The 21657-nt window shown below is 39.8% G+C and overlaps 2 protein-coding genes across 3 annotated transcripts in view; one reads left to right on the forward strand and one right to left on the reverse strand.

Annotated features, from left to right (window-relative positions):
* Positions 1-4847, reverse strand: part of LOC138041616 (uncharacterized) — an 8499-nt gene extending 3652 nt beyond the window's left edge. Inside the window, exons 1-5 of the mRNA XM_068887364.1 lie at positions 4706-4847; positions 3185-3505; positions 2625-2684; positions 1959-2141; positions 322-636 (exon numbers count right to left, since the gene is read on the reverse strand). Coding sequence (XP_068743465.1) covers positions 322-636; positions 1959-2141; positions 2625-2684; positions 3185-3505; positions 4706-4772 — 946 coding nt within the window. The 5' untranslated portion in view covers positions 4773-4847. The remainder of the gene's footprint in view (positions 1-321; positions 637-1958; positions 2142-2624; positions 2685-3184; positions 3506-4705) is intronic.
* A 2825-nt stretch (positions 4848-7672) lies between these two features.
* Positions 7673-21624, forward strand: LOC138044027 (uncharacterized). 2 transcript variants are annotated; one of them, XM_068890612.1, is made up of 14 exons: positions 7673-7835; positions 8354-8422; positions 9211-9243; positions 10264-10323; positions 12104-12607; positions 12807-12839; positions 13078-13095; positions 13193-13210; positions 14510-14647; positions 14903-15325; positions 16056-16236; positions 17268-17485; positions 18088-18243; positions 18983-21624. In XM_068890612.1, the coding sequence occupies exons 1-14, from the start codon at positions 7781-7783 to the stop codon at positions 19228-19230; spliced, it is 2154 nt and encodes a 717-aa protein (XP_068746713.1). In that variant the 5' UTR covers positions 7673-7780; the 3' UTR covers positions 19231-21624. The 2 variants fall into 2 exon arrangements, with proteins under 2 accessions (XP_068746713.1, XP_068746714.1); XM_068890613.1 differs by lacking the exon at positions 12807-12839 and having other exon boundaries at positions 7677-7835.
* The last annotated feature ends 33 nt before the right edge of the window (positions 21625-21657 follow it).

The following is a 21657-nucleotide window of genomic DNA, read 5'->3' on the forward strand; positions in this document are numbered from 1 at the left end:
ATAATTTGAAGAATTGGATGCCCTCCTTTGCGCGTCACTTTCCTCATTAGTTGACCCTTCTACACGAGAAGCCGACTACCGGAAGGGAGTCATCTTAGCGATTTGTCTGTGAGGTACATTAACAGAGCAAACCTCAGCCCTCTTAGTGCAACCCGGAGCTAAGCGCGCAAAGACTTTCCAGCAAAGATTTGTACTTATTTTCCTGGAAAAGCCCCAGGTTACAAAGAAACAAACACCATCGCATTATTGGCTTCTGGAAGGATTAGCTGACTCACTCACAGCCTATGAAACAAATAATTGCGTAAAATATTCTAAGCGTACCTCCCTCCGGGGGAACGTTTTTTGTGAATTCCTCCGACCCTCCTTCGTTTCCACTGGGCCTGTACCGCGCAACTGTTATGAAGCCATACCGCTTACTAACCGCGGTCCCAACTCCCAGTTCTGCTGTGTTAGCCCAGATGAGCTGACTGAAATGTTTATATGGTGCGTTGCTTTTCTTTGGAACTCCTTTATCAAAGTCATAGTTTTTAACCTCGTCGTACCAGCGTTGAACCATCTCTCTACAATTGACACAATTGTCAACCATCGCTCCTTCGCACTTTGGAACAGGTGGTTGAAAATACGCAAGGTTTTCACCTAAGGGGAGGAAAAAAATTTGTGGGCTGCATCCACTTACCTCGTTGTTCGTCCTCAAAATTACAGTAACTATGAAAATTCAATTTTCGACGTTATTGGTCTCCCTAGAGATTGTGTCCGTGATTATTTTGAAGAATAGAAAATACGCTCCTCCCAATTTCCGTGAAGATGTAAAATAAGAGGACGTGTAGCAACATTCCCCATCGAGGAAGTCTGACTTCCCGGCGGGATGATCCCATCAACTTCACCTCCTATCTGTGTTGGCCTGTGCTTGTTATAGGCCATACCTATTATTATCCTTTCACACCTAATGTAATAGGATATTACATGGCCGTGCGGAGATACGAAATTTCTTTTCGAGAGTTGAAAAATATTTCACGAGTGAGCGAAGCGAACGAGTGAAATATTTTTTAACACGAGAAGAGAAATTTCGTATCTCCAAGCGGCTATGTAATATTCCGTTTATTAGTAAACACTAATGAAATACTAATTTCACTTTAATATTGAAAGGCGCAATTTTTATATATAGCCATAGGAACAGTGTTCTTTTCACGTGTGAAGATAACATGTTATCTTCACATGTGAAGATATAGTGTTTTCGCGCGAAAGCTCACATGATATTTCTTTGGTGTTTATATAATAAGAAAGGATATTACACTTTTCACAAAATCCGGTACGGTTAGATAAGTATAAGGCACAACTCTGCTTTTTTAGCTTAGGGTACCTCATTTGGGTTACAATAATAATAATAATTGTAAAATTAATTAATTACTCATCAAAGTTATGACCAATCAGTAGGTGCTATTTGAGTCACATGTACTCCTTCGTAACCCTCGGCAATACAAACGGGGTTGATTAATTATTAAACAGTAGACTTAACTTTAGGTACAAACTCCTGCTCAGATAACTAGTTTTCAGGAATTGCATGGAATTACATGGTTTTGCAACAAATTTAGATTGGTTCATTGTGCTGTTTGGACCAGGCTACGATTGGTCGAAGTAGTTACTTTGGGGTTTGTTTCACGACACTCAATTGAAAACCGCTCGGATTTAGTTGAGCAGGAGTGATATTCAAATGATTGGAGAGGCTGTAAATCAAATCATATGAAATAAAGGAAGATTAAATCAAATGTCATTTTTGGAAAAGACGGGAAAACCGGAGTACCCTGAGAAAAACCTCTCGGTGCAGAGTAGAGAACAAACAAACTCAACCCACATATGGCGCTGAGTCTGGAAATCGAATCCGGGCTGCATTAATGGGAGGCGAGTGATCTCACTCACCACTGTGCCAAATGCCATTGCTTGTTGATTATATAACTTACCCATCCTGTGATTTTGGACAGCGACTTGATCGTGTTGCAATGAATCCGTTGATGCCAGTTGGTCGGCCCAGGCCTGCGCGCCTTCAGCTAGGTCCTGTGACCACATAAGCGGTGGTACGCCATGTTTAGCGCGGTAGTTGTTGTGTGCGTCGAGGCAATCTTGAGAAAATGGATCCAAAGAGCCTATCAAATTAAAATAAAGGTGTAAATGACTTAGTAGTGCAAAAATGGATAGAGGTAGAAATAAATTTGCCACCTTTTATCAACCCATTGATTCCTGAACCCTCCCTTCCCCCCCATCAGCGAGTAAAATCGTCTGGCGTTAGACATAGTAAAATATATTAAGTCCGAGTCCCATTGCTAGGAGTCAATGGGCTAAGAAACCAAAGGAGAAAGGAAAATAAGATCAACTGTATTCTAACAAAACTGCCAAAGCAAATGCGTGGAAAAACAAAAATATATACAGAACACAAGAAGTCATTTTGGTTTGTGGGAGACTTTCATGCACAACGACATTGTTAACCACTGAGTTACGTCAAAGCCGTGCATATGTCGCGTTAAAACTGACAACTTGGGGCATGTGAGTGCTTAATTAATACTGATAATTCCTTTTTCATTAATGACCTAAATAGGCCTTAAATGAAATCAGTCACTATTAGAGCATACCTTTGTCTGTAGACTTTTCTGGATTTATAACTATTACAGGATTCTTTCCGTCTGCTGAACCTAACATAGATACAAAGTTTCATTTTATTGTCTTTCATTCTATGATTTAAAGAACTGAACTACTGAGGACTTATGTACCTGGGAAAATGACCAAACAAACCCGGCGATATGTTTAAAACAGGAATTAACAGAAGGTTAGAGTTCAACATTCTTCAGACAAGTCGGCCATAATTAAGCAATGATGTCCGTCCGAAATCTACAATCTTGGACAAAATAAATGGAAAATTGAGACCACCCCTTCCCCCAAAATCAGTGATGGGAAAATGGCGCGTTTTGGCCTTCACGCGGCTTCATCCTTGATTTGGGGGGGGGGGGGGAAGGGGGCATTTCTGTTCCATTTTATTCTGTCCAAGATTGTAGCTGTCGAACACTTTAAGTCTGAATGGTCTATTCATTGCATACTATCGGTGTTTTGCGCTCAACGGAACTAAAAGTGAAAAGTAATTTTCTCGTCAGATATTTACAATAAGAGAATATTTCAGTACGAGAAAGAATAAAACCTTGAACGACGTGTTTAACTCCATCATGGAGACTTTGAACCAATATGGCCCTCCCTGTCGCTTGCACTTGTGTTTGTGGCTCCGTGACATGTGCTGGTGTTGACGCGCCCGTCTTCAACGCGGGTGTATTAACTGAAGATGCCAGAGCATTACGCACAACTGGAGCGTTTGAACGAGGTATTTGAGGCTTTTTCAGAGAAGTTGCCGTTTTTCGCAGGGTGATGTTCTTGAAAGCGCTGGGTTCACTATTGGATGTTTTGTTTTCGGAATGTTGATCTTTATGCAATGCGGTGAGATTTTGTGACGGATTAGAGTGATGCGCTGTGGAGATAGACATTTTACACTGTTATGCCAGATAAAAATAGAGTCGCAATAGGCTCTGATATAACCAGATTTCAATAACCTGGTAGTCCCAAATGCCGCCTCAAGATGATATGAATAATTTTTATGACTTTATGACCTTTATTGACCTGGTGTCTCTGTTCTATCCCATCTTACTACATTGACCTTCAGCCATGTTAAACGTAATTATTATCCTGTAATGGACCGCGTTTTCTAGAACCTTAAAAAGACTTGGCTGCGCGACGGTGTTCAATGAAAAGGCTTGATTTATAGCGAGAATTAATAGCACGCAAGTATGGCAGGAAGCTCAAAAATCTCGTGATACCCTCCGTCGCTTCCCCCGGAGTAAAGGGACTCTACCAACGAGCTTAGCTTCCTCGAGCTATCACCTGCGGGGGGTGCCCTTGATTACCAACCGTGTATACAGATTTATAAACTTGCTAAATATGGTGCATTGTTAAGACCGATAGACCCCAACCTAGTTGTCTTCAGCTTGAATTTAGCCAAAATGGAATTATTTTGCAATGACCTCGATAAATTTTTGCTAAAAACGGAAGTGTGACAGTCTGAGTCGGTCCTACCAATCCCCCCTTGCCACTAACTATATCGACTTGACAATTTTAGTGACATTTTCTAGACCATTGTTAAAAATATCTGCGAGAGTTTTTAATGATACAAAGAAAAAGTTGAAAACGCCAGTCAAAACAGTTAGGTTGCTTGTATACTTACCCTTGTGAACATTCGAGATCAAGATGAGTGTTCAAAGTGAAGCGCTTTCTGTTAAAATTGTTTATTTTTACTCTTTAACTTAAGTGAGCCAGTGTGGCAATAAAACGTCCGTTGAAGCGAAAGCTATACAACTTGCTACTCCGATAATGAAAGGCGCGACACCTCACAAGGAAAAAAAATTGTAGTGCAGGTCGCTTTAGTTCGTAAAAATTGATTTATGTTTTTAACTTTTTTTCTAGTAGGTAACGGTGAACGTTCCGGCTCTTTTGTCTCTAACCAAAACATAGTTATCCGTCTCTTTCTGATCATAACCACAAGACCAATTTTGCCTTGATCACCATGCGATGTGCCTTGATTCATTGTTTTGCGTTATGGAAATGCTTCACCGAACACGCAACCTCAAATTTTCAAAACAACAACTCCTGAAATTAAGTCATAAATGTGACTTACTTCCTTGACTTGGTGTCGATAATTCCCATAATATCAAACACGCAAAACCAAACAGATGAGCCTTCATATCCAGAAAACTTTCGTATTAGGAAATTTGCCTTATTGTTGGGTAAAATATAGAACTGAACCTCTCAAATAAACCAGTCCGGACTGACATCAACTCATTATTTATTACCTAAGTACTTTGTGACCCAATACCGTCTGCATAAGCAATGTTCTGACAAGCTAATTTTTTTCGCCTTTAACTCTTTCTTTTTTTAATAAACTTTATTTCGGAGAAAAGACCGAGATTCGGCGAATTAGAAATTAGCATCTTGTCCTGATATTATGGACAAATTGGTTTGACACAGAAAAGTGGGTTAATAATAGCCGATTAAGCGGGTATCCAGCCAAACGGGTACCCGAAATTGATCGGGTTGAGAGTTTGTTTCAGTTCCTTGCATGCTACAGTAGTGATCTCCTTCTATAGAGAACTGAATAAAGAGCGGGCTGTGCCACCACCGTATAAATCTCATTGAAGGACTTGACTGCGTATGTCAGGCTTAAAGTTTTAAAAATTTAATAAACATTAGACAGAAGGTTGTCTCCATGTTTTTTTCCTGGTGGTTTCCATCTTGTTAAGTACTTGTCTCTTTCTCTGTTTCTTTTGGGCAGTGGCAGCAACCATTGACTGCTATTTTGGTCTTATTATAATCTACGTGTGGTGTTAGATATGTGTTTATTCTGCTTCTAGTATATTGACTTAAAAGTGGCACACCCATCCGTGTTTGGATCATACCCATCGCTATAAATGCCATGGGAACCCTTTTTTACTGGTCCAACTGCAAAGAAATGCACAGTATTGATTTGGCCCTTAAACTAGGTCAAAAAACAGCGTTTTTACACGTTCTGGAAGATCGTACGGGGCTCGAAATGTGGGCTTACAACCCGCCCCTATAAGGTTGTCTATGGTTGCTACTTCCGGTTGCCACGTTTGTGCGCCTGCAAGGAGCCTTCAGATTGCGGGCTTCGTGTTAGACGCGTGTTACTTAGCCTACGAATACAACCGCCTCTCATCGGTAACCTTAGCTTGAGAGGCGGCTGTATTCGCAGGCTGCGTGTTACTTTGCCATAATGATTTTGACGTTGCCAGGGAAACTTTGTCGGTCTCGTTTTACATTGAACCGCGGTGCTGTTTTGGGGTTGTAACTTTATGGTAGCACATACCGTCTACCCAGGATCTTAAGAGTACTACCAAACAAGAGAAAAATTAAAAGAGATTTACAAACTGCCATCCGAATATCGCTCTCGCGCCAATTCTGAAAGACCAGGTGAATAATTCAGATTTGCATTCCATAAAACAAAACAATTTATTCTTGCTTATCACATCCCTGAAAATATTCATTCCTCCTAACCAGTGGTCGCTAGAACAACTTTCATGCCATTTTTGTGTTTATGCAAAGCAACCAAAGTAACAAAGTAACTTGACTCTTCTCAGGGTTACTCTTCCATTCGAGCGCTCATGTGCAGTCTGCAGCTTAACCCATCCCCTCCTGAGAGTGACACTTATAGGTTTTACTATGTATAACGCCAGGCCATTTTACTCGTCAATGGAGGCCGGGTTAGCCCCTGGTTAGACACGCACTGGTACAAGAGAAATGTTGGTTCTAGGACAGCCCTAATCACGTGGAACGAGCAAGAATGGGTACGAGATTGTTCGCTCAACGCTCGTTATAGTCCTCCTCATTTGTTTGACCTCTTGTTGGCTTTTTGATTTATGAGATTATTTCAACGATGTCTTTTCTTCCAAAATTATCCGCTCTATAATAATGGCAGGAATCGCAGAATTATGACGATCATGTAATGCACACGTATTAACTATTAACGGTGAAAATTATCGCATTTCTTCTTATGTCGGAATGATTTTAGAGTGAATTAATTAGAAGGCTTTTATGCTTTTTTCCTCCAATTTCTTACAGCTTCTAATTCATTGACATAACTTCAAACTTTGTAAATGTTAGAGTGAATTCTTTTTTTTTTTCGATAGAACCTTTTTTCCTCATAAAGATACTTTTATTTCTGAGCATGCTGAAAGCAAGCAACTGTAGTGGAAGCTTCTCCCCTAGGAAATCTGACGCTTCAGACATTTTATTCTATAATGAGTTATCCTAGATCAGAACATCTTTCATGAAAATGATAAACAATAAAATTTCTTTCTTCCGTAAGGAGGTAGTAGTTCAGCTTGTCAAAAGTCAAGGGATATTTTTTGTCAAGTGTAAATAATACACAGAGTAAAATTGAAACAAAGCTATTTTCATTATCTTGAATATGATTGCGCAAGGCAGTTCTGTGATTGGCAGATGCAGGTACCAGAACGGATTTATTTATTTAGCTTTAACAACGCGGGTGTTTCTATTGATATATATCAAGCAATCTCCGCCCAGTGATTACGCTCGCCCATGTGAAAGAGCTGAGTTTCATTCTGAGCATCAACAATAAGCGTGATTGTTTTGAGAATGTTCCAGGACGCCACCGATGTAAGCCGGGGTCTGAGGCCATTGTATTTCTCCTTTTATCAGTGGGGATCCTCCGTGATCTGAGAAAGTGGCCAAGACAGGAATATTAAAAAGGATACTTTTGGATGATCCTTTCACATCAAAGTTCAATAAATTTGCAAAATGCAAAGTCTATTTAAATAAAATTGCGCCATCCATGTGTTGATAACAACAAAAAACATAAAATCTCGTGTCTGAGACAATCGGGAAGATGCTTGGCGGAAAGAAAATGAAGTTATGCTCTAAAAGTTTTACGATAGTAAAAATAGTTCTATTTCTGTCATGGGCTGTTCAGGCCCACATAACAACACACTGCGTTTCAGGTTTCAAAAAGGCGAATTTGAAGACACACGACGCTGACCAGCCGAGCAGAGGCTCATCTTTGTTATCAATTCCTCGGGTACATGTCATGGGTTTTAATTTATTGTGATTTATTCATGACTGTGGCCAAGCCTTTGTTCCTCAACGACTTGTTTTGGATCACGAGAATAGCGTTTAAAGTTAAAGATATCTTCTAAACGATTTATGACATTTTACAGTGATGTGGAGAGCGTGCGCGTACCTTTTGATTTTCACGACGTGCTTTGAACTTCAAGGTAAGAGTGTAAGGTGTTATAAGTTACAAATACGCGCAAAGGATCTTGCTAATGTCACAATTTCTGGAATTTGATTCATGAACGAGAAAATATTTTCAATTTGTCTTAAAAACGGCTTTCGTTTTACTATTATGCATTTGAGCGGGATCTTTCCGAGCAGGGTAAAAAAAAAACAACAGCAAGATTAATTTTGAAGTTTCCTTGTAAAACAAGAAAGAAGACAAATTGTTAAAAGAATTTACCACACTTCTACAACCTGTTGTTATCTCCACAACTTATCAGAGGGTGCCATAACGTCCTATTCATTCTTCTAGTGTTATACTTCATCCCCTTTAGTTCTGTAAAATTATAAACCATTAAAAACGCGGGAGTGAAACTATGATAGCGAAGCTACAAGTAGTTCAAGCTCAGAGCCCTCTGAATTAGCAGTCTGTTCTCGCATTTAAAGCATTAATATTTCATAAGCAATGGCGTCTGTGGTGTCAAATTTCTTCCTCGTTTATTTCTTTTTTCTGCAGTCAACGGTAAATTTCATATTAATCCGAAAAGTCACAAGCATAGAGAAAAATGGACAGATGACAAAGAATGTGAGTATTCTGAATGAAAATCATCAGTTGAACACGATTATCGGATTTTTTAGCGATTTAACGTTTAAATCTCAGTTTGGTTTAAGATAAAATGTAGGTAAATGGCCTGTTCATGATATTAACGTTATGAGACGGAACTCTTCACATCATTTGAAATCTTGAGGGAGTTGTGAGTGCCTCTGAATGCTAATTGTGAGACGCGAAGGATTTTCCATAAATTTAGTTCGAAGAAAAGGGAGTTCACCGTTTTCACTGCGAGGTTTTTAGTTAGGTCTCGAATTTGTAAACCAGTGATGGCTTAAGATGTTGCCCGCGTTTCCGAATCTTAGTCCAACGCCACTCAAAGTCAAAAGAAGTCCTTATGATCAAGAAGAGACAATTATCCTTCAGATTAGCTAAGGGTGCGTTCCATTGACCGTATGCCGGATTAGGTATACATGGAATAGAAGTTAGAAATCCTTCGTTTTTGCGGATATTCCGGCACTTTAAAATTGTTAAACACCTGCTGAAATGCTATTTTAAACATATCTTTATTATCCTTGTTGCTTCAGAACGCCAAATATACCCTTTTAAATCATCACTCCACGTATTCTTATTCTTAATAGGGTCAATCGAACGCACACTTAAAAGTCGATGACAGAACTAGAAAATTGTAAGTCACGTTTATCATTTCTAACTTGAACCTTGGCTCCAAACAATTTTGTTTGTGAATAGTGTTCGGTGTTCAGTCCTCCACAAATAATACCAATATTTTTTCTTTTTAATCTCATTTTATAATTTCATCGCAGCAAAACATGTCAAGAGAGACACCGTCCCAAACGGTAAGAAATTATGATTTCATTCTACAATCTTTCATGTTGATAAAACATTGCTAACTCATGCTGTGCGAACAGTCAAGAGTGTCTCAACATTTCAAGATTGACTTTTCCTACAGCTTTACCATGTAGCCCTTCGACCTGCATTTGTAAAAGTAGATCTCTTTCCCAAGTCACTCAGAATTAAATCAAAGTTGCGCATTAAAGCGGGAATTAAGTGCTATCGAGAAGTAGAGATATAAAGTTAACGAAATTAATTCAATGGCATGTTTTGTTAAATTTAAAGTAAGTTAATAAATAATGCCCTTCATGAAGGTTTACTGAAAATGAAGGAATATTAAAGTTGCCAGAAACTTTATTTTTCAATGTCCTTTTTTCTTTCGATCGCTTTTCTTAGTGTTCTAAGCTTGACTTCGGATTTACATAATATGCACCGTTCGGTTTTTGTCTCTTCTAGGTTGTTTTCTTTTTAAATTACTGGCTTTGCTAAACAAATTCCATTGCGAATACGACGGCCTTGCTTTGGGGCTCGAGGATCAGTGATAAATGAATCGACACCCGGTTTTTCGCCAAATTTATGTGAAGAAATGAATCCGACTGAAATATAGCAAAACTACTCTGTGAGATGAAAGAAATAATTGAACTGCGGAAAGAAGCTTGTAATGATCAAGATTTTGGTTAATCGCAGTTATGAACCTGAAAATCTCAGACTTGAATGGGATTTGATGAACCTCTGTGATACCAGTGCAGAGCTCTGCCAATTAACTATCTCCAACTTTGCTTTTATTGCTCAGGTGTTAGTGCACCGCACAGGTATCGCCGAGGTCGTGGGTTCAAATCCCATTTATTCCTGATTTTTTCAGGCGTTTCTCTCGAGTATTATTCCTTAAGTAACGTTAATGGACCTGCAATGATCTAAAACCTTGACAATAAAATTCTTGAGAACTGAAAACTGCCCTAATGATGAATTCTACAGAATCAGTTAATACTCTTCTAACCCGTTATTTCTCATTTGCTTAAAATCAGGTTACCCGTCCTATGGATCGCTGTACGCTGCACAAACTAGTACATCTTACAACAGTGCAGGTATTTATTTCTACGCACAATAAACATGCTTACTCTAGTTTTTAGCCTTGATAACAGGGACTTCGAGGTCTAAGTTAGCGATGTCCTCGAAAAAGTCACCTCAAAATACAATTTTGCGCTATCATCATTGCACAATGTAGGTGGAGCATCCTAAAAAGAAATCGGGTATAAGCGGTCGCACAGTACAAATATAGAATGAAAGATTAGCATTTCTATACACGCGTTGTCATCAAAACCATTATATCTCAACCAAAACCAAAACCAAACAAAACCAATCAAAACCATTATATCTCATTGAAATTTGGTGATTTCACGTCGTCGTCATGCACAGTATCTTAAAAATATGTGCTAAAATTGGAGCCGGACATGCAGCACGATTAGTTTGCCTAATTTAATCAATGATATCGATATTCTGTTTTGTGGCGTTGCCATTTAATTTTTGGCCTGCCGCCTTGCAATTGTTTGGCACAGAAGCAAAATAGACTGGGAAAAAACTTCCGTAGTATTAGTTTAATTTAAGGCACCAATATGCAGCTGCGACGTCATGTAAACGTCGCCGAGAATTGTTCATTCAGAAGCTGTCACTGTAACGATCTTACTAAAATTTTACTAAGTTTATAGATGGTATCTCCAGAACAATTTATGAAAGTCGGCGCTTGGACCTACTCACTAGAGATCAGTGCCTAATCCAGCAGTTATTCTCTGCCTGAACAGAGTGTTGTTTATCTGCCAAAGCGGGTTAACACTAAGGTTGTCAGGTATAAGGTATCCATTCTAGTCAGAACTGAAAGTAAATCGATCGGGTTTTCTTTTCTTGTAAGATTTTTGACAGTTAATTCAAAACTTGCCAGACTCATTGGTCATCATGGTCATCAACACCGTTACCGTCATCGTAATTATCTGTAATGAACTAACTAATTACACATTAGTTGGGTGCGTTTGACTATAGAACATCAATAGGCCTTTTGCAACAAACGATCACATGGTACAAAATCCGCCATGCTGGAGGGCAAGCTCATTATTATTCCCCCACTGGGACATTAAAATAAAGGCAAGTCAAGCTTGACTGGTTCAGGTCTCTTTCTTTTAATGTCCCAGTGGGGGAATAGTAATGAGCTTGCCCTCCAGCATGGCGGATTTTGTACCATATGATCGTTTGTTGCAAAAGGCCTATTAGGAAAACGAAGAGCTCATGGAATACGAGCTCCCAATTGCGCATGTACTCCTTCTCAGAGCTACTCGTCTTCATTTGGATTCGCATGAGACCGAGGTGAAGTGCGCCTTGTAGATAGGCAGATGACCCAAAATGGTGGTCAAAATATGAAATCGGATGGTATCTACTGATTCCCGCGTGACTGATTTTGACAAATGGCATGATTCATGATTAACATAAGTTCTCCTCCGTCGAGAGCAAGAATCGATCATCACCGCTGCATTGCGTTCGCTGTCATCATCGTAGGGAGCTATAGGAACCAAGACGGCGACAAAAACGGCAACGCAACCGAAGACTGGGTCTCTGCAAACAATGTATCATCACATTTGGGGTTTTCACGATAACGTGAGCATACAACAGTCAATCTTTCATGTTTACTCCAACTACGTTCCTACCAATCCAGTTGCACCGCACTTCGACAACAGTGCAGAAAGTGAACAGGATATTTGTCACGGTTGCGAAAATATTTAAGTTTAAGGGACGTTTGCGTTGTCCTATCATCTGACGTAATATAACTCAAATAAGGTTACATGAAATGCCACTCACTTCCTGCGATACTTGTTTCAGTTTACAATACAGATACAGCATCTGCAGGTCAGGTGAAATCAGCTATGCCATATCCAGCATCCTCTCCGTCAGTGAACCCCGCTGCTGCCTCTGTAGATACCGCTTCATCGGTTGCTGCCGCGTCAGTTACTTCCGCCCCTGCTCCAGCACCCGCTCCTGCTTCTGTTGCTGCCGCTGCCGCTCCCGCACCAGCCCCAGCCCCAGCCCCAGCCCCAGCTCCAGCCCCAGCTCCAGCTCAAGCTCCAGCTCCAGCACCTGTGGCCGCTACTCAAGCAACGGCTGCCGCTGCTCCAGCCCCAGCTCCAGCACCCGCGCCAGCTGCTCCCGTACAGGAGTCAGCTCCCGCTAGAGCTTCTGTGCCATACCAGGCGACATCTGGAAGTTACAGCTACAACTTCAATCCTGCACCAGCTCCTGCTCCCTACTACTCCTACCCTGCTCCGGCAGCTTATGCTTACCCATCTCCCTCCACCGCCTCTGCTACCGCCCTAATCGCCGCCGCTGGTAAGAATCTATTAAGGTATACAATCGTATCACTCATTGGCAAATTAGAAAGTACAGAGTTTGAGATCGGTAATCAACCAGACACCAGGAAAAATCACAACGAAAAGCAGTAAGGCAAATATTCACCACTAAGCTAAGCACTGAGTTGCTTTAATGCTTATAATGCTGAGAGAAAAATGTGTAAATTTTTTCCTTTCAGTGGCACAAGTGGCTAAATCGACCTCTACCCAAGGTATGTCTCGGAAGATTGAACTGCTTCGACGAGACAAAAACCGACGACGAAACGAGAATCAAATTAAGAAAAACGTCACAAACAAAAACTGCTAATATAAAAGTAACAGAAATCATGTCAATTATGACGGCAGAGTTTGACATAAAATCGGTTCAGTTCTTAGCTTATCTGTCGAGTATTGTATATATGAATCATATTTCAGATTTTAATTAACATTTTTTTTGTATCTTCCCTATAGGTTCACTTAAGGCTCACAGTAAGTATTCGTTTCAATTGTAACTTCGATCAATTTGTTTTAAACTTATCATAAGCGATGAAAATTCTTACTTTATATTTTTCTGTTCTCTCCGCAGCGCGAAGTAACACTGCAGGTGAGTTTTTTCCCCTTTAACAAGAAATAGAACTTTACATCAAGCCCATTCAATCCTTGTTACGTATTAACATTAAAACGAAAATGGAGGTTTATTTGATAACAGATTAGTTTGAAATACGAAAACAAAAGCAATTTTTGGCCAATCACATGAAATTTAGGTGAACAAATGCACCAATCATAATGAAACGCAAGCACTTGCAGCCGCGGCATAAGGCGCGGGAAAACCCGTGAGAAGTTAAGACGAGATCCGGTAGAAAAACGAGCAATTTCAGTTTTTAGTGGACAAAAATCTGGTACCAGAATAATTTTAAGTATTTTACAGTCCTTTTTACATTTCCTGAAAGCTAAAGATATAAATATTTGCCCGAAATAACACGAAAACAATTTCCCATGGCAACGAGAAAAATTAAATCTCAACGTTCAGAGAAATTGTGCAGACACAGGTAAAATTTCATCATCAATTTCATTTCTCCAGTACTTTCAAGTATTTCTTACGAAGTTCAACAGTTGTTTTTGACGTTTGGTGTTACTAGAAATGATCTTTTTTCAGAAGATATTTAAAACAGTCGTACAGAAGTTTGCAATACGATGTTTATAATCTTGGTACTAGGTTTTTGTCCACTTGTTACTCGAAATTCTGGTGGAATCCGTCTTAAAACTAATCTCAATAAGCCATTTTGGAGTTTCAAAATACACATCGCGCGTCGGGATAGAAACAAGCATGTAACTTTCTCCTTTTGTCATGGGAAAAATTTGCAGGGAACTCCAATCATCTTTTCAATGTAGGATGTGACTAAAATGGACCATTACAGTCCCAGGTGTGCCACTTAATGGCAATTACATAACAAACAACTTTAAGGCCAGACCCATCGCTTCATGCGCCCTACGTATATCGTTTGTAGTGTTCAGTACTAATCTGCACTATTTAAGCCTAAGGGAAGTGGGGGTTATTTGCATTAAAAAAATGGATATCCATTTCACTGAAGCATCATACAGTCCCAAGAGTAAATGACGACTTGTTTTTCAGCAAAGAACCCCCCAAAACGTATTGCATTATGGGAATGGGAAAGTAGCGAATATAAAAAAATTGGGAGTTTGGAATTTACAGTCATAAAGATTTCCTCCTGATTGGATGGCGCTATGCTTGAAGATGCTACGAGATTTTAAGGCGATCCTAAAATTTTTATTGGCTTTTACGGCCATGCCACTGAACCTTTTTTTGTGATTGTTCTATGAACTAAATATTTGGGCATGCATTTGTACGAGCTTCTTCAGTTTAACTTTCCACACTTAACAGGAGTTTGTATGGATGATGACAGAGCAAACAACTTCTGCTTGAAAGCAAGAAATCCATGTTTTTGTGAAGAAAACCACCACTTCATGTATAACTACTGCAAAGATTCTTGCAACTGGTGTGACTCGTCTGAGAATATAGGTAAGCATGTCCACAAAAACTGCTAATATTGGCTCATAGGTAACACATTCCCGTATCATGTGCGCAAAAAATCTGCACTGCCTTGAAAGACGGGTGACAAAACACGTTTGAGTCAACAAGCGCGCGGCTAGGGTGACACATAAGCGATTGCTAACAGTCTGAGATCCCAGGAGAAAAGTAAAATGCTTATCTTGTATATCTTGATAGTCTTGATGATCATGTCCAGACACCCACATTTTTTCTTTCTCCCGAAAGGCCACAGGTTCTGGAGAATAGTGAATGAAGCTCATCTTCCAAGATCGTGGGTAATCAACCAAATCAAGTTCTACACAGACAAACACGCGAAGCACGCAATCCCAACACCAGATCACCACAAGGCCTTCGCAAGTTCCAGTTACCTCGGATACGACCCCGGAAGTGCTTTTAACAACAAAAGCAACACTTACTGGCTTCCGAACGGATGGTACGACAGAGGAGCTGGGGAAGACTTTATCGGTTATGAGTTCCCCGAACCTGTTGCTATTAACTCAGTCCGTATTGTTCATCAGTCTGGGCAAGGAAACGTGGTTTCCAGGAAAATGTATGTTGAGGCCGCTGATGCTTATGGAGGACCATACACCACCAAATGGATCATCGAAAACAGCAAAGGAAGAAGCAGTAAAAGATTTAATAACAAAAGTATGTATGAAAGTTTAATTTGTTTACTGAGAAAGACGCTAAAAAGCATGGATTTCACAGTAGCCCGGCCATCATACGTTTCTTGAGTTAATGAAGGAAAATTCAAAATTATGGTAGCAATATAACTGCCAATAGTCCAGCTCTTCATATTCTGAGGCTTGAAAGTATGACGGGACCATAATTTTCAACCCCAATCATGGCTCTCTGAACCTCTCTTGCTGGCGCTCCTTCAACAGAACTCATGTACAGCGTGCCTTGAAGTAGCAGGACTAGTATTCGGGAGATAATAACTTCATGACTTCTCTTAACAGCATTCGGGAGTCTATAACAAGAAACGAAGGACTAGCCACCCTCCCCCGCCCAGTTTGAGTGATAGTTTCCTTACTCACCTAGTTCATGTTACATTGCCATTTCATTTGCCACGATAAACCAAAGTTAATTGATACATTTGTGTCGTATTCAGAGACATCGCCTGCTGAGTTCGGATTATGACTAATAGTCTTAGAAATTCAGAAGAGGAATGTGTGAGTCGTACGCGTACGCTTCAATTCATGGGTTCCAACGGCATTTGAAACTTTTCCGATTATTTTAATACGACGTCTTCGTGGTTTTTCTAATTTTTGAAACCAATAAAAATTATCAAGACAATGCTTCTATCAAAAAAAAAAAAGCGCCAAATGTGATTTCAGTAGTAAACACAGTCAATATCTTGCCATGTTGTTTTTCGCAGTGTGTCCTCTGTTCTGGAGACGTTTCTCAACTGATCAAGGAGTTTACTGCTTCAAGCTTAACACCGATTTCTTGACCTGGCATGAAGCCAGAGACAAATGCGCTGAATATGGTGGTGATCTGGTGTCAATCCGAGGAGATGAAGAGGCAGACTTTGTTAAAAACCAAATTCAGTTGTGTGGGTAAGTTTCGGAATTAGGTTGCATCTTAGAAGCTTTTTGCAGTTGAGTGTTGAACGCAATTTCCTCATTGGCGTGGTTGCAATACAATGAAATAGGTGTGCAAATTTTTTCAAGTCAAAAAAGTTGCGAAGTATCTTCTTAATTCTAAGCGCCCATAAATATTTACAACAATGGAGTTACCATTAGCTTAAGTGTTTTTTTCAAGTTAGGGTTTCGTATCTGTCCATGTAACTGTTTATTTTGAGGAGTGGAGTTAACGAGAGAGTTTGTGGCTACTTTTATCGCTTATTCATCTAGATCTAAAAAGTTCATTTTCCAAACTATTCCCATATATTTCTTTGGTGAGACTGGTCATGAGAATTTGGTGTCAGTATCAAGATAACATCCCCCTTTTGATAATAGTTCTCAATTGATACCTGTCTACCTGAGAGTATCTTGAAATTGTTATGAGAATTTGCATTCTGATCACTCCTGTGAATCAAAGGGTTACGTCACGTGAAAGCCGAGAAGGATAAGAGGACACTCCGTGATACTTACAAAATATGCATACACGTTGGTGCTTCTACCTGGACATATCATTCGTCTGGTTTGAGAGAACACAAAGTTTTTTACGGTTATGAAGTGACTGATTTGGTTTTACCATGTAACGAGCACTTCTCGGCCTCAAAATCGCTGTTGATTGAAAAACAAAATCGAAAGCAATCACAACTTGAAAGCGCACATTTTTCCTCGCTTCGAACAAGTTGAAAGTTCTGATTGCTGTCAACGTAATTTTAATGGGTTCATTGAGCCGTTTTTACCCGATAAAATTGGGCGAAGGTGATCGGTCAGGGTTTTTCTTTTTGCTTTCTGTAGTAATTGAAACTACCCTTCTTTGATTGGAATTAAAAGTAGCTCTTAATTTCCCAAGGCCGAAAGTGACCATACTTAAAGGTCTTAAAGAAGCTGTTGCTTAGGTTTACTCGGAAAACGGGCGTAAGTTCATTTTAAAGGGCTTACAGTGGAGTAACAAAGACGTCTTTTCCTTTTAGGTACACATGGATTGGACTCAATGACTTGAAAAACGAGAGCGATTATCGGTGGAGTGACGGAGCAAACCTGACTTACAAATCTATGAGTCCACAAATGGACTACATGAAAGACGAGAGAGCTGATCAAGAGATGGATTGTATTGCATCCGATCAGAACGGCCAATGGACAAATTTCCACTGCGATGATAAATTTTATTCCCTCTGCAAGAAGAAGCTTAGTAAGCATATAAATACATTGATCGTGAATTTATTTGCAAACACCGTGGACCAATCGATTTCCTGGCTATGGCCCTGTATTGTCGGTGGTATTTTAAACTTTGAGCTTCTTTTTTTGTTTGTTTGTTATTTATTTGTTTGAGCAGTTGAAGTTTTGGCAGCTATTCAGCTAATGTGGACCTGCTATACCCACCCACCCATATAATCACAGAGGACAGCCACAACACCGGGAACTTCATCCCCTACTCATCTCGAATAGTGTGTGGGTTCATTAACGTCCCACAGGGAACTAATGACCTTGGAAGATATTTGTGAGACTGGGCCTACGGTTTATAGTCCTTATCCGAGAAGACTAGAAAGTATAACCATTTGCCGATGTAATTACAAAGGCAGGATTTTCTCCTCAGTTATTTAAAGACTCTGAGTGTTGATCCGGCCGGAGTCGAACTCACGACCTCCCGCATGGCAACCTGTGCTCAACCAACTGAGCCACTGGTGCGCCACTGGGGAGCCGGAAGTACTTGCACATGATACAAATTCAGTGCCATAACAACGGAACCAAGGGTCTTATTTATTCATGTTGGTTGACTGTTTCCGTATTTAGAATCTGAAGACGAAGATGAAGAAGACGAGGAAAGCGACGAAGAAGAAGAAGAAGACGAACCGGTTGTTAAACACCACAAACATCACATCAAATATCACAGCCTAAAGAAGAACAAAGTTCGTAAACATAAAAAACTCAACAAAAAGATTAGTTTAGGTAAGTCAGCAGGATTAAGTAAATGAGGTATTACTGCGTGTGACATACAATTATTTCATATGAGAATGATAAAAATGCCGATTATAATGGCTTGTAGTGACACTTAAAATTGCATCGCGACAACTTTTTTTTGGTATCGTTCTTCAATAAATGTGGATTGCGGGGGAGTACAAAACAGTTTGAACTCAAGTACCTGGATTCCAATCGTTACGGGATTCCGGATTCCAAAGCACAGGCCAAAGTTGAAATTAAATCAGTTGTAATTTTTTGAGATGATAACACCTTTCGAACATCCAGTGCAAGGGCTGTAGATTTTACAAGGAATTGGTTTTCTGGATTCTGGAACCCGGATTCACTTCGGGTCATAACCCGGTCTAAACCTGACACAAGGCAAGAGCTCGCTTTGCCTTGGAAAAACGAGGTTATGCCAGAAGGCACGATACATGTTTTGTGTTTCAAGAGTGTTATAATTTTTGAAAAAATAAATTCGGCAAGTTACAAGTGTGTGTTTTAAGGGTGATAAAATCCGTTATATTTGCCTGGTGCAGGATCGTTCACTAACACCAAGGCTATGGAGTCCCTTCAAATGGACTGCCACCCATCCACCTATTCCTCGTTACCATGCTTTTCTGGGTGGGTTGAGAACTGAGGTCTTTGCAGAACTTCGCTTTTTTTATTAATCCTTTTGGGTAAAGTTTTTCGGAATTAAAATATTAACGTCATATGCATTCATTTTTAGCCGAAGAGCTCAAAGAAGCCAAGGCAAACGCGACCCAAGAGGAAGAAGATGAAGAAGTGGATGAAGACGCCATCCGTGAGGCAGTAAGAGCTCAAAAGAATTCCAAAAAAGACAAAGAAGAAGAAGATGAAGAAGAAGAAGAGGAAGAAGACGACGAAGAAGTTTCCGGATCAGGTTCTGGACGATCAGCAAGCTCTATTCCAGAAAAACCCAGCAAAAGATCATCTCACAAAGTTTGGGAATTTTAGAGGAGCAGTCTGTTTTAAAATTTTCATGGATAAGTGATGGAAGCAAAAGTATGATAGAGAATTTATAATTCTTTACGGCCTTAAAAGGCAAAAATATCCTTCTCACAAGGATATTCTCGGAAACAGAATGTAGGCTGAAGATGAAGCACAGCTCAAAGAATATCTTTGAATTGAGTTTTTCACAAGGAGTGTCTGCTCGCGCGATCAGTGGCCATGTTGGTTTACTGAAACAAAAGAAAGAATTACATATTTAAAAATAAGAGTCCCAACTTAAAAACGAACATTTTACGCTTACAAAACGATTGTAGTTTGTTTTGCTTTTCCAATATGGTCGCCCGGAAGTCACGTGAACACGTCACGTGCACACATCACGTGCAAACACTCTTTGGCTTCATAACTTGATTCATGAATAAATTAGAATAGAAAATAGCCAATGCTTACGAAAGAAGGGACAATAGGTGTTACGAAAAGATCGCATTCATAGACAATAATGAGAGCAAAGAAAATGACAAGACTCAAACTGAATGGTGGGTGTAGTATGCAAAAAGCTAAATACTGATCATTTGTGGAGTGGTGTGAAAATCCTCGTGACTGTCGAAAAAAAATTGTTTTCCTGTAAATTCATCTTACGTATGCTAGCTTTCCTTTTTTTGTCGATCTCACTTTTCCTCTTTTTTTTCAAGAATTATTTTAGAAAAGAATCAAGGATCAAAATCAAGAGAAAACCTCAAAATTTATACTACATCGTTGACAGTGGGAGCCGCTTTGGCATACACGATCTGTCGCTTTAATGATTGAGGTGCAATGTCAGTCAAATCGACTGAAACCAGATGGCAGTGAACGGTGGCTTCAAAGAAACAAAAGGCTTTGGAGAAAAGTTTGTCGTTCGCGCGGGCAAAGGAACCTGATTGCAATCGAGTAACATTGCGCACTTTTAGGCCCGGTTCAAACTTCGAACTTCACATATTCCGAATCTAATGGAAGTGAGAAAAATCTATTGTTTTGGCTCATTTGCATTAGATTTGGCACATGTGACGTTTACCATGGCCACCGAAGTCGGAAGATTTTTGCTAGGAGATGAAGAAACATTGCTCCGAAAGATGATTTATTTTAAATGGAGTTTCAGAATTCACAGTGCCACTTGTTTTAGTGCATATTTCTTTTAGTTTTGATGTGCAAATTTTTGAAAATCCAAAACGAATAAAACCAACAAATACGCAATGAAAAGTATAACGGTATACTAAGCTATCTATATATTTAAGAGCCTTTGCAGTTATCGATTGTAAATGACAATTATTTTTTCCTCTGGAAAGACAAATAAAGAGTTTCATTATAAAATGATTTCCTAGTCTTTAGCAGTCTCCCCTAAAGCACAAAACAGCTGGTGACGGAATTTATTCAGTCAGTAAAGGCCTTGTTTTCACTAGCGACGCAAGCACATGCGCAAGCATAATTAACAATTAGACCCGTCGCCCTTGAGGGCGAAGGGTCTAATTGTTTTAGTATCACCCAACTAGCCGGACAGAAAAGGTAATAATAAAGTTAGCAAATGCAAGTTAAAGAAATATTTATTTGGGAATAAAACGAAAGAAAGCGTCGCGCTTTTCGCTACTCGAGGACTATTACTAATAGTCCTCTACTAGCGTAGCCAATCAAAATGCAGGATTTGCATAAGTCCACTAGTTGGGTGATACTAATGGCGCTTATTTCACCGTGAAAACGGGGTTGACGCGCAAACATAAGCATAAGCATAAGCATAAGCGCAAGCACAAGGAATCAAAAATTTTCCTTTTCCGCTTCTGCTTGCGTTCGCTTGCGTCTTGGGAAAACGAAACACAGCGTAAACACAAGGAAATTTGCTGCGTATGGCCAATTAAAGAACTCGTGCCAGATTCCCTGCGTCTAAACATTTGAACAAAATGGCGGATGCCGTGGCTGATTTTGATGCTTTTGCCGACGTTCGTTTTCACTTAGCATAAGCTGCTTACGCTTGTGCTTGTGGTTGCGCATGCGCTTGCGTCGCTAGTGAAAACCAGGCTTAATCGGCTGGCTTTAAAATCTCCTACCACCAGCTAACAGAAACTGCTCCGCGCTTGGCGTCCTCTTCACTCAAGTTCTGTTGTGCTTCGTCTAATGGTCTGCAAGTATTCACAGCTGTTTGGTCCAATAAATGGGCCATTTCCGAACTGACTTCTAAACTTACCTTCAAAGAGTTCGAAGTCATTCTTTTGAGCATCGTTTTTCTTAATACGCGGAAATCATGCACTAGTGTGAACGGTCTTTGAAGAAGAAAATAGCTAATTTTTTTTTGGCTTGGACTACTGAAACATTTCGCCCTGACTACACAAACACTAGTGATGTACTACTACTCACAATGTGAACCTCTAGAACTGGTAGACAATCCAATTGGTACCAAAATTAAGATCT

Source organism: Montipora capricornis, chromosome 3, assembly GCF_036669925.1.
Source record: "Montipora capricornis isolate CH-2021 chromosome 3, ASM3666992v2, whole genome shotgun sequence".
In the NCBI taxonomy this organism is placed as follows: Eukaryota; Metazoa; Cnidaria; class Anthozoa; order Scleractinia; family Acroporidae; genus Montipora; species Montipora capricornis.